Source organism: Pelmatolapia mariae, linkage group LG15 (genome assembly GCF_036321145.2).
Source record: "Pelmatolapia mariae isolate MD_Pm_ZW linkage group LG15, Pm_UMD_F_2, whole genome shotgun sequence".
In the NCBI taxonomy this organism is placed as follows: Eukaryota; Metazoa; Chordata; class Actinopteri; order Cichliformes; family Cichlidae; genus Pelmatolapia; species Pelmatolapia mariae.
Window position 1 is genome coordinate 3,231,323 of NC_086240.1, and position 14,979 is coordinate 3,246,301.

Sequence of the window (14,979 nt, forward strand, 5' to 3'; positions counted from 1 at the left end):
GGTGAAAAGTACATCAAACAACGTTATTTAAAATAGAATCGTATTTGTGTTCAGATTTGTGAACAATAAATCACTTGTGAATTACAAGTGAAACAGTATAGAGTGAAAATATGAAAACAAAATGTTTCATTAAAAAGTGTTTTTTGCAGTAATAATAAAAAATTTGCAAAAAGTGAATTTACTGATTACTTTTCAAAATCTGTTCTGTAAATAAGTTGCAAACAGTTCACAAGATTTAATGTCCTTTTACATGGTGAATATCTGAGAGAGAGAGAGAGAGAGTGAATGAATATGACTCTAAATCAACAGCACCACAGAGCTCACTGATGGTCTCACTGGATGAATCAGGACAACATCTGTCAATTATCTCATCAGGAGCTCATAATATAATGCTGCCAGCAGTGACAAAGGCACCAGCAGAAAGCAAAACTAGCCCTTTAAAACCTGAACCATGAAATAACTGCCAGAAATCTTTATTCATTTATTTATTTATTTATTTTTGATAATGGAGTGTTTGTTGAACCTTTAGACAACATGTATAAAAAATATATCAAATTTTAATCTGCATATGAGTTTAAATTGTATCACATTTGCTACATTAGCCATATTTTTGCAACTTTGTCATTAAAAATTTGTCATGCAATTTGTATCATTTTTTGAGGGTAAATAAAGGTCACGCTGATGATGTAGACAAAACCACATGTATCAAATACGATAGGCTTAGCTTTAAAGGGGCTAGGAGCGAAGAGAAGTGCATTGCAGAGCTCCAGCTGCCATTTCCCTTTCAGGAGGTTTTCTTGTTGTTGCCTCTCCAGTGAACCTTTTTTTACTTTCATTTGCACCAAAGCAGCTGAAATGGATTCACTGTGGTTTCTGCTTCCTAACATATCGATATTCCTGAAGTTTGACTGGGATATTGTGATGGAGTGTCGTCCTAATGTTCGGAACTGCGTACGCTACTTCCGTCTTAAGAGTCACTGATAACAGGCTCGCTGTTTTTATCTGACCGTGGACTTTCTAACTGAAAGGACAACCACCTTTAACACGGACGTCTCCGGGACATTTTCCAGGATGGCACTTTCCAGCCTGCTTCTGAGCCTGGCTGCTCGGGCGCTTACGTTTCTCTTCTTTCTGCTCGTCATTGCGTTTCTTGGCTACTGCTTGTACATTAAATACATTCATATGAAGTATGACCACATCCCCGGGCCGCCGAGGGACAGGTAGGAAAAGTCGTCGGCTGAAGCAGTTATGCGGACATTACTTGAGAGTAACTCGCTGTTTCCTCCTCAGTTTTTTCTTTGGACACTTACCAACGATGTTGAAGACGATGAAAAATGACGGAATTATGCACGACAAATTTCTGGAGTGGTGAGTTTAGCGCAAACGATGTTTTTATGTTTATGAAAAATAACACGCCAAACCATTAAGCTAGCACAATATGTAGGTCAGTGTTTGGGACTGCTGCCAGCTAATGCTAGCTAGCCTGGCCGTATTGAACTGAATGCAGTTTCCTTTTTCACAGCATATTTTGCCGCTAATTGCTTGTTAATTTTTGCCTATATAACAAATACATTACAGTACTTCCTGTATTCATTGTATTACAGTACTTACAGAATCTCGTTATTAATATCATACCCCTTTAAAAGGTTTAATTAAGATGTCACCTGCAGGGCCGAGAAGTATGGACCTGTTTACAGGATAAATGTGCTTCACTACGTTTCACTGTGTACGTACTGTCCAGAGGCCACCAAGGTAAACACTTGTTACTTGACTGTTTTCACATCAGTACACTGGTGTCATTAATAAAGGGTCTATTACTGTAAATCTGTGAATTACTGTGATTAACAGTACCTGTGTATCTCTGCTGTTTCAGTTTAAAATGACTACTAGTGATGTGCGGATCGATCCTGAAATATCGATTCCTCCGATACCAATCATTTATGTTCTAGAATCGATTCTCACATTAAAACATCGATATTTTAGTAATTTAGGGTAAATTTGTAGTTTATCACTAACAGGAACACAGTGGAAAGAAACTATAACATTCGGATTGTCTACATTGGAAGGAACTACTTCCTCTTCCGCCTTTCATAGTCATGTGCGAAATACGGGTGTATAAATGTCTCGCAGCCCCTGTCGTGCGCACTCACAATGACTGAGCATGATTGGAGTCATGTGTGGACGTATTTTACATCCACAAACAGCTGAGACGTGGTTTGCGATACATGTGGCAAAAAAAGTGAGGTGTTGTGGCAACACCACTGACCTCGTCAAACACCTCAGAGTAAATCATATCACAGAATATGACGAGCGTATGTTGAGGCGAACTGAAGAGGAGGAGAGGGACAGGTGCTGCTAGGGCGAGACAAACATCTCTCACGGAGTCCTTTAGTCCTGCAGGCAGGCAACATGTTCAAATTAGAGATGGACCGATCCGATATTACGTATCGGTATCAGTCCGATACTGACCTAAATTACTGGATCAGATATCGGCGAGAAATAAAAAATGTAATCCGATCCATTAAATATCAAAAAAGCGCCTCACAAAACTTGCGACATGGCGTAACTCAGCTCATAACCGTAGCACGTTGGAGCAGTATGCGTCACGTGATAGAGCGGCTGTGTGTATATGTAGCCTCGCTAGCAAACCAGCATTTCATCTCCGAGGAAGTGATCCCAGAGAGAAGTAAAGCAAGTGTGTAAGTTCATCTCTGAGTGTTTGTAAAGCATTCCAGCGTTAAGCTTAACAACCGATATATGGAGCGACTGCCTCTCTCTCTCTCTCTCCCTCTCTTGCTGCTACTTCAATCATGAAACTGCTTAATGATCAGCTGATCGGCTTTTCTGTCGCGAGTCCGTCTCTCTTCTTTGTTTTTGGCACACTTTGCACCAGAAAGAGGAAACCAGCAGCTGAACAACAGCAGCACGTTTAAGCTTGATAAGCTGTTGTTAGAATTTATTTAATATTACTTTCTACACCAGGATCCTTTTCTACGTAGCTGACGGCTGGTAACTGTGCAGGGGCGGATCTAGCAAAGTTTAGCCAGGGGGGCCGATAGGGCATTAACAGGGAAAAGGGGGCACAAAGACATACTTTTCTTTCTTATTCTCATTTAAAATGTCTAGCTTTTAATAAATAATTATCTGAATCTTACACCCAAAGTTTTAATCTGATGTAAAATGTATAGAAGTCCATTACTGTATATAGTAACTGTTAAGTCTAATATACCCTAGTAAGCTATAGTACTTTTTCCTTTGGGAAGATACCATCTGTGCAGTCTGCAATTCTGTTGAAGAAAGATGTTGAATCTATTTAATTATTCTTGAAAAATAATTTATTTCTGTGCATTTTCACCCTGCATCAAATTAAAGTTGATTACATCGATTAAGCATCATGAGGTGGAGGGTGGGGGGTGGTTCCCTATATTTTTTTTTTGCTGGGAGTTTGCAACCCTATTAGTTAAGTTGCTTAATATTTCTGCTAAGTACTCTTTAAAATACCAGAATAGGGAGGATGGAGTAGGTTTAAGTTTATTAGATTGATCAGTTTTGCTGAACTATGAAATATTTGGGGTGCAGTGTATTTTTTACATACAGGTATAACAGAATAGCTTTAGTGTTGTTGTTTATTTAAACTTGAGTATGAACTTATACAAAATGCAGCAAGATATTAAAAAAACAGTTTTATTGATTAAAAAACACACTATATCGGATTCATATCGGTATCGGCAGATATCCAAATTTATGATATCGGTATCGGTATCGGACATAAAAAAGTGGTATCGTGCCATCTCTAGTTCAAATAGTGCACAACTTCAGTTTTTTATTTCTATATGATGAACTCTGCATTATTAAGTGATAAGAACAAGTAATCTGATGTCCTGTAATCATTATGATGCTGTAATTTGAGATACAATAAATCAAATATGTTTTTGTACAGGGTATCGGTATCGGATCAGTATCGTCGATACCACCCTGAATTTTACTTGGTATCGGATCGGAAAGGAAATCAGTGGTATCGCACATCACTAATGAGTACAGTGCAATAAACCCGTTGTGTGTGAAAGTGCACCCATGAATCCTGTTGGCAGAGGTCCCTGCTAATAAACAGTGCCAGCTACTGGCCTTTTTGGGACTTGTTCACATTTAAAGCCCTCTTCTTCTTCTTCTTTGTCAAACTTTTGTGTCATTTTGTTTCTGGTTTCAGGAAATCCTGATGTCCCCAAAATACCCCAAAGATAAATCTGTCTACAAAAGACTCTTTTACCTGTTTGGTCAAAGGTGATACTTTATTAGTCATAATGAATAAAACTCAACAGTATTACCATGCTGTGAAACTCTCTTTGCTTCACATCTTAGTGCAGGTTGTTTAACTCCGGACCTCAGTGATCGTATTATAGGGGCCGTGTATGAATTTATGATGATGACATTTTCTAACAGTCATGTTTAAGGGGTTGGTGCTTGTGATGAAACTTATTCCAAAACCCTCTACTGCATAACTTTTTAATTTTTGGGGAAAAAAATATTTCTCCCTATTTTGGAGGAGCTTTAGGGTCCCTAATAATATATCAATCATAAAATTTGACACCCTGCCCCCCCCAAAGAAAAAGATATTGGTTTGTTGCTTCAAGGCAACACTGTGCGATAAGGGTAGTAAAATGGCAAGTTATTCTATAATAAGTTGTATTAGTACAACAAGGATGAACAAATAAATAAACAGCAAATAAACAATGTAAACATTTCACATAACAGTAAAACACCAAAATACATCCAACATTTGACCCTAACCCCATGCACACGCGCACACACACACACACACACACACTTTGTGTTTCCATCACTTTTGGGGACATTACATTAACTTACATTCATTTCCTGGAGACTTATCCTGACCCTACCCATCACAAATCCCTGCCTGAACCTTATCCTAACCCTGACTCAAGCCTTCACCCTAAAATTGAATGATTTACCTTGCAATTTGTCCCCATAAAGTAGGCGAGACCTCACAATGTGAGTGTGTAAACAAATTTGTGTCCCCACAACAATAAGTAATACATGACCACACACACACACCCACACAGCAAAATTGGTATGGCCCGGATCTGGCCCACACAATGTGCTTACACATGGCCCACATACCGCAAAGAATGACGGCCCTTTGGTGGCCCACACATGGGCCAGCACAAGGCCAGTTTCAGACACACTGGTGGTCCTGTGCTGGCCCATGTGTGGATTACCTCTGGCAAACCTGATCTGGGCCACCAAAGGGCCGTCATTCACTGCGGTATGTGGGCCATCTGTAGGTGGTGTGCAGCCAGGGGCCAGTTGTAGACACACTGCTGGCCCTGTGCTGGCCCAGAACAGTTTCAGCTCTGGCCACAGATGTCAGCCTAATGTGTACGTTAATCAAGCCATGTAATAACAACGTGCCAGAACATGCAAAACTTGTCCTAGTAACATGCCGAAACTCTGTTCAGAAAGTGAATGGACTGATTTTTATATAGCGCTTTTCTACTCTCCCAGATTACTCAAAGTGTTCTATACAACATGCCACATTCACCCACTTTCACTTAACTGAGTGCTTCCTAACTACATTCAAACACATTCACACTCTTGACATGCAGACTGGAGGAGCCAGGGATCAAACCACTAACCTTCAGATCAGTTCGTAACCTGCTCTACCACCTGAGATATGGCATGCCATCGCATAAACAGTGGCGTCATTGCCAGACCTGGCACACATCTGGTTGACATACACTCTGCCAAAACACCAGTCAGTCAGAAGTGCCAGCTTGATGCCAGATCCGGGCCAGACCTGCTTGCTATGTGGGCACTAACACACACACACAGACACAGTTACTTTACCAACTGACCCCTGAGCTCCTAAGTGTCCCGCAAACCTCATTCAGGGATCCACTCCTCTACTTCAATGTCACTCCCTGAAAGCTCACTGTCCTCACTTTCTGAGGACAGAAAGTGCACATTCCCTTGGTTTCCTTCCATAAAAGGTATTTACATCCATGTCTTGTAATTATGAGTAGATTGTAAAAAACATTGACTATGATCATATAAATGCACACAAATGCACACAAACACATCTCTACACACATATGCAAATACATTATATTGCCTGAAAAAAATGGGCTAACTGCACAGTGTTGCCTTGAGGCAACGAATGAAAATTAACAGTTTTACTGTATAAATAAATTTTAAAAAGTAGAACAAACAATCAAATATGCTTCTTAACATATTCATGCACATACAAGTATTTTTAATATACATTTATTTCACTATAAACATGTAAAATAGTGATCTTTATCTTCCCTCCTAATGGAGATGTCTCTCATGTAGTGCAGCTTGCAGAAAGGGGTCCCCCCCCCCCCCCCCCCCCAAAATGAAAGTCACACTACCTTCAACTCACCATTTTATTGGAAAGAGATGTGCCTGGTAGCATTATTTGAAAAAAAAATTATTATTATTATTATTATTTTGAAGGGCCAGTGTAAGGCATGAAAATGTGGTTTGTTGCCTCAGGGCAACGCTATGCTGTAGAGGGATAATATTTTTGTGGTTGGTTGGGACAGTGTTGATTGCCAGTATCAGGCACCTCCTCACCTGGAGAGGGTGAATAGGTTGCTATAATTTGTTTATTGTTTTTATTATTTCATTATTCTGCTATATTACTATCACTTAGTTTAGGATTTTTTTGTGCAGTTTTCAATAAGTTGGCTTCCTTTTGGATTCTTTTACACCTCAGCAAGTTTTAGTTTGTCACTACCTAGATTTTGCTATTTGTAAATCATTTTCCTTTTTTTCAAGATTTTTTGGTGATGGCCTGGTAACAGCACGGGATCATGAGCAGTGGTACAAACAGCGACGCATCATGGACCCTGCGTTCAGCAGCCTGTGAGTTATGGAATTATAGCAACGTGCCAGAAAGGAGTGTCTGCTGAGCTACCTGTTAATATCCAGTATTTACAGTCATACTGGATATAAATCAGTATTGTTGATAGTCCTTTAATTGCTGTTCCTCTGTATCAAACATTTGTTTTTTCCAGGTATCTGAGAGGTCTAATGGGAACCTTCAATGAGAGGGCAGAGAAACTGATGGATAAACTTGCAGAGCTTGCTGACAGTAAAACAGAAGCTAATATGCTTCAGCTTGTCAACTGTGTCACCCTGGATGTTATTGCTAAGGTATTATATTACAGTTATAAAGGCTACAATCATCTTCTACGTGTGAGTGAATAACTGTGCATGTCTTATGTTGATAAATTCCAGGTTGCCTTTGGGGTGGACTTGGACCTCTTGAAGAATAGTTCACCTTTCCCTAAAGCCATTGAGACATGTCTGAAAGGAATGGTTACCTATCTTAGTGACATATTTTTTGAGGTATTACTTCAGTGTTTGTTGTTATGCAGTACGTCTGCCAGGAACATTGTTGTCAGAATGACATGCTAAACCCTTCAGTCTGCCATTCCAGTACAATCCAAAGAACAGACGATACGTCAATGAGGTGAGGGAAGCGTGCCGCCTGCTCCGTACAACTGGAGCCAAGTGGATCAGTGAGAGAAAGACCGCCATGCAAAACGGTGACGAGGTCCCCAAAGACATCCTGACACAAATCATCAAAACTGCAAGCCAAGGTTGGAGTCCCCAAATTTCACAATAGACTAGACTAGAGCAATATTTTATTCTCTTTGTGATGAGACAAAGTGAATAAAACAAAAATGTGACCCACAGTTTTTGATGCCTTCTCAGTATGGTGCATGTGGTTTGTAAGTAATGGTGGAAACCAGGAGAAGTTAAATATCAGTGTATCTGTCCATTCTCTTCTCATTTCAGAGGAAAACATGACTGAAGAAGATGAAGAATTTATGCTGGACAATTTTGTGACATTTTTCATTGCAGGTGAGTCTCTGTTGTTTCAGCTTTGATGTGTGAAATGCAGCTGGAAGCTTCTTTGTAGCGTCAGACGAAGCTCACTGCACTGAAGAGTTTTACACAGTATGGTCACTGGTGTCTGTGAATTTGTATCCTGCTGCTGTGTGCTGCAGTTTAATGTTAATGGTAGAGCATCCTGATATATGCTTATCCAGAGGGGCTGCATAATATCTCCACACACACTGTGTCACACAACTCTAGTTCCTGTGTTACTGACTGTTTGTCTCAAATGTAAAAAAAAAAAATATAGTTATTACTCTTTTCAAACTTTGTGTGACCGGGACGATTACATTTGCAAATGAGTAAAATAGCAATCAAGAAAAAGAAACATATGATCTGTTTTTGTTACATAATGATATTATTGATTTTAAGTTAACTAGGCTTTTAAGACTCAAAGAGTTGTGATGTAGAAATTAGGATTACAACTTCTTGATTGAGAGTTGCATGGCTGTTTCCTTTTGAGGTAATATTCTGACGCATTATTGACAAACTGGTAACATTTTAGGCCAAGAAACAACAGCCAATCAACTGGCTTTTTGCGTCATGGCGCTTGGAAGACATCCTGAAATACTGGAGAAGTAAGAAGTCAAACAGAACTCGACAATTTACACTTTTCATTTACAACTTTCTATATTTTTGCATGAATATAACCTCAGCTGCTATAATATCAGCTGATTGAACCTACAAGGTCCTACCAGTAAAGAGGACTTAAACAAAAGTCTGTGAGATCTTCAGAAATCTTCTTGCCGTGACACACTTGTTGTACAGTCAGTCTGATCCCAGTTCTTACAATCAGTGTGTCCCTCAGATCTGATTGTCAACCCTTTGTGTGAAAACAACTTCTTCAAATTTGATCCATCCAAATATTAAACATCAAAAATATTCCCAATCCTGAGATTATATAAATCTGAAGCCCACAGACATTTATATAGATGTACATTTTTCTCTATAATAAAATGTAGTTTTACATCTGTTTCTACGTATTTACTCCTATGACCTGTGTTAACCTCTAAAGATGATTTAGGTAATATTTCTGCAGTTCTTATAACTGTGTAATATATAGAGTGAATTTTGGTTTTCTAAGTTATATTTTTATTTCTTAGAGCAAAGAAAGAGGTCGATGATGTCATTGGGATGAAACGTGACATAAGCTATGATGACTTAGGAGAGCTGGTCTACCTGTCACAGGTACATGCGGTAAATTTAGTTATTCATTTATTTATTTTAATAACTCACCCAAAGTGTGCACTTCTCATTGTAATCTTCCTTCAGGTGCTGAAAGAGACTCTGAGAATTTACCCCCCAGCTCCGGGCACGTCTCGTGATGTTGCTGAAGACATGGTGATTGATGGTATCCACATACCCGGGGGATTTAGCGTTGTTGTGAGTCATTTTCTTTTTAATATGTTTGTAGGTCTAAATGATAAATACATACTGAAGACATCAAATATATGAAACAAGATATATGGAGTTATGTAGCAAAGAAAAAAAGATAAATAACTCTAAATATGTTTTATAGATTCCTGAAAGTAGCCACCATTAACCTTGTTGACAGCGCTGTAAACTCTTGGCCTTCTCTCAATAAGCTCATGATGTAGTCACATGAAGTGGTTTTCACTTCACAGGTGTGCCTTGTCAGGGTTCATTTGTGGTATTTCTTGCCGCCTTAATAGAGTTGGGATAATCAGTTGTGTTGTGCAGAAGTCAGGTTGGTACACAGCTGACAGCCCTGATCTCATTGGTTCTCGCCATAATATGATATTTTAAGAACTGAAGGTCAGTCTGGAAAATTGCTAAAACTTTGTGACTACACTTGGGGACACATTCAAAGATCAGCAAGTGCTACGACAAGACTGACTCACATGAGAACCGCACCAGGAAAGGAAGACCAAGAGTCGCCTCTGCTGCTGAGGATAAACTCATCCATGTCACCAGCCTCAGAGTTAGCAAGTTAACAGCACCTCAGATTAGAGCCAGATAAATGCCACACAGAGTTCCAGTAGCAGACACATCTCTACATCAACTGTTCAGAGGAGACTGTGTGAATCAGGCCTTTATGGTCAAACAGCTGCTAAGAAACCACGACTAAGGAAAAGCAACAAGCAGAAGAGATTTGTTTGGGCCAAGAAACACAACGAATGGACATTAGACCAGTGGAAATCTGTGCTTTGGTCTGATGAGTTTGAGAATTTTTGAGATCTTTGAGTTTGAGAAATTTGAGATCTTTGGTTCCACCTGCTGTGTCTTTGTGTGATGCACAAAACGTAACCGGATGGTCTCTACATGCATGGTTCCCACCATGAAGCATGGAGGAGGAGGTGTGATGGTGTGGGGGATTTATTCAGAACTGAAGGCACACTGAACCCCAAACACACCTCCAGGCTGTGTAAGGGCTGTTTGACCAAGAAGGAGAGTGATGGAGGGCTGCACCAGATGGCCTGGCCTCCACAGTCACATGACCAATCGAGATGGTTTGGGATGAGATGGACTGCAGAGTGAAGGCAAGAGGGTCAACAAGTGCTCAGCATCTCTGGGAACTCCTTCAAGACTGTTGGAAAAACATTTCAGGCGATGACCTCATGAAGCTCATCGAGAGAATGCCAAGAGTGCAAAGGGTGGCTATTTGGAAGAGTCTAAAATATAAAACATGTTTTTAGTTATTTCACATTTTTTTTGTTTACTACATAATGCCATATGTGTTGATTCACAGTTTTGATGTGTTCAGTGAGAATCTGCAATGTAAATACTCATGAAAAAAAGAAAAACCATAATAAAGAAAATAAGAAGATATGTCCAAACCTTTGGCTGGTAGTGTATGTATAAACAAAATTGTCACAAAGTTGCCAGAAAAACATAACAAAGGAGGTCTTATTCAAACAAGTACAAATACATTTATGGTTAAAATGTGAAATTAAATATTTTCCTATTTAGTTCAGCACCTATGTGAGTGGGAGACTGGAGAGATTCTTCAAGGATCCCCTGAAATTTGATCCAGACAGATTTCACCCAGATGCTCCCAAGTAAGGAACACACTGTGTCACCATGCTGACTTTATTACGTTTCATGTTTGCACACACTTTATTATCTCAGACTAAGTGAGTGAAATGGTTCACAGTAACTGAGGCTGTCTCTTATCTGTTCAACAAGGCCTTACTACTGCTACTACCCCTTTGCCCTCGGTCCTCGCTCGTGTCTGGGACAGAACTTTGCTCAGGTGAGGATGACAGTGTGAGTCAACATGAAGACCCACTCACCTATAAACACACTGACTCGTTTCTGTGGGCGCTGTTGTGTTTTTTAGATGGAGGCTAAAGTGGTGATGGCCAAACTGCTCCAGAGGTTTGACTTCACTCTTGTCCCGGGACAGACCTTTGACATCCTGGATGCTGGCACACTCAGACCAAAGAGTGGAGTGTTGTGCACTTTGAGTCACAGGGACTACAAAAATAAATGATCTTAAAGTACTTTACATAAAAGAAAATCATAGTGGTCTATAGGGTAAAACTGTGTTGATCTCTACTCCTGCCTAAAAGCTGTGATTAAAAAAAAATAAATCGTTATAATGAAAACAGTATCAGATATGTAAAGCCATATGAAATGATGGTGATAATTATTATTTTTTCATTACAATATAGAGCATATGGGAAAATTTTTTTGAGGGGGACAGCTGGGCTAAATACCATTTGCACTTGTTCGCTTAATCATGCACAAACTCATCATATAGCTGTGTGTAGTGACTTTTTTTTATAACCACAGACCTCTTTGTGCCTACAACACTAATATGTAAGTGCTAAATATTAATGTTTTGTGTAAATAGAAATCATTTGGAAACAAGTGTGTTTTATATTTCTGTGCTATGGAGCGATTGTGTACCCGATTTGCTGTGTTAATGTCTTTACGGACAGTGTCCACATGGGGGCGCTGAGATCTTGCAGAGATCTCTGGCTTTTAAAAAGCTTAAATGCAATGTTCAGAAAAAGAACTCTCTCAGAAGTTGTCTCTGGTTTAAACACAGATGCTAATATTTTTTTAATCTTTAATCAAATACGCATGTTTATAAAGCCCACTGTCATAGGTTAAAGTATTTTTGATTTTTAACTAAATCAATATTTTGGGGCTTCATTTCAATAAAACAGCCCAGCTTTTCAATGCTCAAGTATTGTCAACGAAATCACGGCCATTAAAAGTACACAATACATCTGTGCTTCATTTAATAATAAAGAATAAAAGTCGTGAGGCGTAGTCTGATTTTTTTTCTTCTTTAATGAATCCAGTGTGTTTTTACGGCGAGCATGTCCTCCTGTACCTTTAAGAAGGCCGAGCCTGAGCCCTGTGAGGCTGCGCCGCACTTTTTCATCTACCTGCTGCCCACTTCTCTCGCACGTCTTGATTGGTCGTCTAGAGCTGAATCCTCTTGAATGATTTCAAACCCGAGTGTTTGGACAAGAGGGAGGAGAGGGGCGGGGGGGTCCACTGATAATTCCGAGCCTGCTGGGTGGAAAGGATTGAGTCGTCCGTCCACTATCACACCGCCTCACTGAAGACGCTTTTATCCGGGGAGACGGTGAAAAACGTCCAAGAGGGCTTTTCTTATAGGTTGCGCGTTTTACTCGAACATTCGCTGTTTTGCGCGAAATTAGGTTGAATTCACCTAAACAAGAAAAAAGGAAGCAGGCAGGCGGATTTCACGTTTTCCATCATGTGAATGTTGTGATGTCCAGCAGAGACGGTGCACACTGTTACGGGTCGCTGTGTTTTTGCCGACAGGACTCGGTGATCGAAAATCTATGATAATCGATTTTATATCGCTTGTTTGTTTCTGACCGACTGTGACCACCAACTGTTGTTCCTGTGAGTATTTTTCATTTATTTTACCAGATCAGTGGTGGCATTTCTTTAAAAGCTCGGATTGTGGAAGCATCACAGTCATATTTGTGTTGTTTGTTTGTTTTTTTCAGTTTTATTATCCGCTTGAAGATCAGGGCATTATCGATACTTTTCAGATTTTTCCCCCCTTTTTGGACAATGTATTCGTGTTTTAACACGATTCCGCAACTGAGGTTAGGTTAGTGAGTTTCTGAGAGTTAATTTTAAGCAGCTGCATAAACGAACTGAGACTTGTAGCCGCGACAGTCATGGCTAAAAATCCGTCCGAGGGGCCGAAGGATGACCTGAGCCAGCTGACGGACGATGAGCTGCTGCGGTGCAGCAAAGAGGAGCTGGTTAGGAAATTAAGGAGGGTTGACGGCGAGAAAATGAACTTGATGATCGAGCATGGCAACATGATGAAGGACATTAACCGGCGGCTGCAGGTGCACCTTCATGAAATCCGGAACCTGAAGGAGATCAACCAGAAGCTCCAAGATGACAACCACGAGCTCCGGGAGCTCTGCTGCTTCCTGGACGACGACCGGCAGAAGGGCAAGAAGCTGTCCCGGGAGTGGCAGCGCTTCGGCCGCTACACAGCCAGCGCCATGTGGAAGGAGGTGGGCACCTACATGATGAAGCTCAAGGAGCTGGAGGCCAACCAGGAGACTGTGCTGAGGGAGAACTCTGAACTGAAGGAGATCATCCTCATGCTGGATGAAGAGAGGAATGGGGCAGGGTCCCGGAGCTCCATAGATAGTCAGTCCAGCTTGACCAACCTGAACGGGGGCACCAGCACGGTCAGGGATGTTGGAGATGGGAGTAGCACGTCCAGCACAGGAAGTGCCGGTAGCCCCGATCACCACAATCACAACCACATGCACAAGCCCTCAGAGAACGGTAAGATGGGGCCCACGATGAGAAGATCCATGGATGACCTGTCAGCGCCACATCATCACAGAAGCATCCCCAATGGACTGAATGGTGAGTACATGCACTTGTAAACACACCTGGTTGCCACAGTCATCGTGCACGCCCCACATTATGGGGTTTCTGTAGGGAAGTAGAGCAGTCGTCGACTAATCGGAATCTAAAAGTTCCTAAATAAAAACTTTGGTCCCATTCTTTCTTTAAACAATGGGGAATTGACCCTTACACCTGTATTCCTGGGCTCTGCTGCTAATAGAGGCACACTGTGTAGTTACTGCGCGTATGCGCTTGCTGTGGCTGCATATGCTGATCAGAACTGTTGGGATGGATTAACACCCATGGGGTCTTGGCTTAACCTCACTGTAAAGTCTTGATTGGGGTGATTATGAAACACACAGCATCTCTTAAGTGGCCTTTTCAGCCCCCACGCCAACCTGTCATTTATGTCTGCACTGATTTAGGTCACTGCACTTGTGCTTCTCAGTGAAGGAGACTTATCTTAATAGCTTTCAAAAGGGGATCAAGCAGATTGATTTTTTTCTCCTTGGGGTTGTTCACTGATTATCTTTGTTGTCTCTGGCTGTGGAAGAGCACTCATATCTGCTTAGGGCCCCAGTTTGAAATGCATGGCTTGGGACCAGAAGTCAATGTCCCTGTTTTTAAGACCTAAATACATGACTGAAAGCTGCAAGTGGGGATGAAAAAGCCATGATGGAACAGGAGGACACTAAGCCTCGTTTAGCAAGCACACGGGCTCATAACCCACTGTGATCTGTTTTGCGAGAGGAATAAAGTCTGTTTCACGTGTGTGTGTGTTTGGGGGGGTTGGACTTTATTTTACCCTGATTTACAAGGACAGGGCAACCGCAGCAGAATTTAGGCTCAAAGCAAGCAGCTTCAAATCAGATCACACCGGTCACATGTTATCCATTGGACATTCCTGGAATTGTGCGCTGAGAAAACCGTGAAGGTAACATAATATAAAAGAATGGTTGCATGCACGAGGGAGCTCTTAATCCGTAAATACACACGCATGTATACTCGCACAACACGCAACATTTTGGTCTGTGCTCGGCTGTTATTATGTAACATCCACATTGTGTCTGCGGCAGCCTAGCGCCTCTCTCAGCCTTTATGTGCGAGTGTGTGTGTGACATTGTGCGCCCCTGAGTCTCGGGCTCTGTGTGTTCATCACTGACAATGATGTACACATTTCTAACAATACGCTGGCATGGGAAA

At 41.0% G+C, this 14,979-nt stretch overlaps 2 protein-coding genes across 4 annotated transcripts in view; both read left to right on the plus strand.

Annotated features, from left to right (window-relative positions):
• The first annotated feature begins 708 nt into the window (after window positions 1-708).
• LOC134643508 (cholesterol 24-hydroxylase-like) lies at window positions 709-12,193 on the plus strand. The gene is made up of 15 exons (XM_063495911.1): window positions 709-1,220; window positions 1,291-1,368; window positions 1,671-1,752; window positions 4,208-4,281; window positions 6,820-6,906; window positions 7,059-7,197; window positions 7,282-7,392; window positions 7,484-7,646; window positions 7,846-7,911; window positions 8,450-8,522; window positions 9,048-9,132; window positions 9,217-9,327; window positions 10,876-10,964; window positions 11,092-11,158; window positions 11,246-12,193. The coding sequence occupies exons 1-15, from the start codon at window positions 1,072-1,074 to the stop codon at window positions 11,396-11,398; spliced, it is 1,527 nt and encodes a 508-aa protein (XP_063351981.1). The 5' UTR covers window positions 709-1,071; the 3' UTR covers window positions 11,399-12,193.
• Window positions 12,194-12,282: 89 nt separating this feature from the next.
• ccdc85cb (coiled-coil domain containing 85C, b) overlaps window positions 12,283-14,979 on the plus strand; it is a 47,261-nt gene continuing 44,564 nt past the window's right edge. For 2 of the 3 annotated variants that reach the window (XM_063495912.1, XM_063495914.1), the window contains exon 1: window positions 12,283-13,794. In XM_063495912.1, the coding sequence (XP_063351982.1) occupies window positions 13,080-13,794 (715 nt within the window). In that variant the 5' untranslated portion in view covers window positions 12,283-13,079. The remainder of the gene's footprint in view (window positions 13,795-14,979) is intronic. The other variant, XM_063495913.1, reaches the window with a different exon arrangement.

What these genes read in the sequence shown, in the direction of transcription:
- LOC134643508 (XM_063495911.1), top strand. Translation starts at nt 1,072, where the DNA reads ATGGCACTTTCCAGCCTGCTTCTGAGCCTGGCTGCTCGGGCGCTTACG. An exon ending in CATCCTGAAATACTGGAGAA is followed by an intron (nt 8,523 to 9,047) that starts GTAAGAAGTCAA and finishes TTTATTTCTTAG; the next exon opens with AGCAAAGAAAGAGGTCGATG. An exon ending in CCGGGGGATTTAGCGTTGTT is followed by an intron (nt 9,328 to 10,875) that starts GTGAGTCATTTT and finishes TTTCCTATTTAG; the next exon opens with TTCAGCACCTATGTGAGTGG.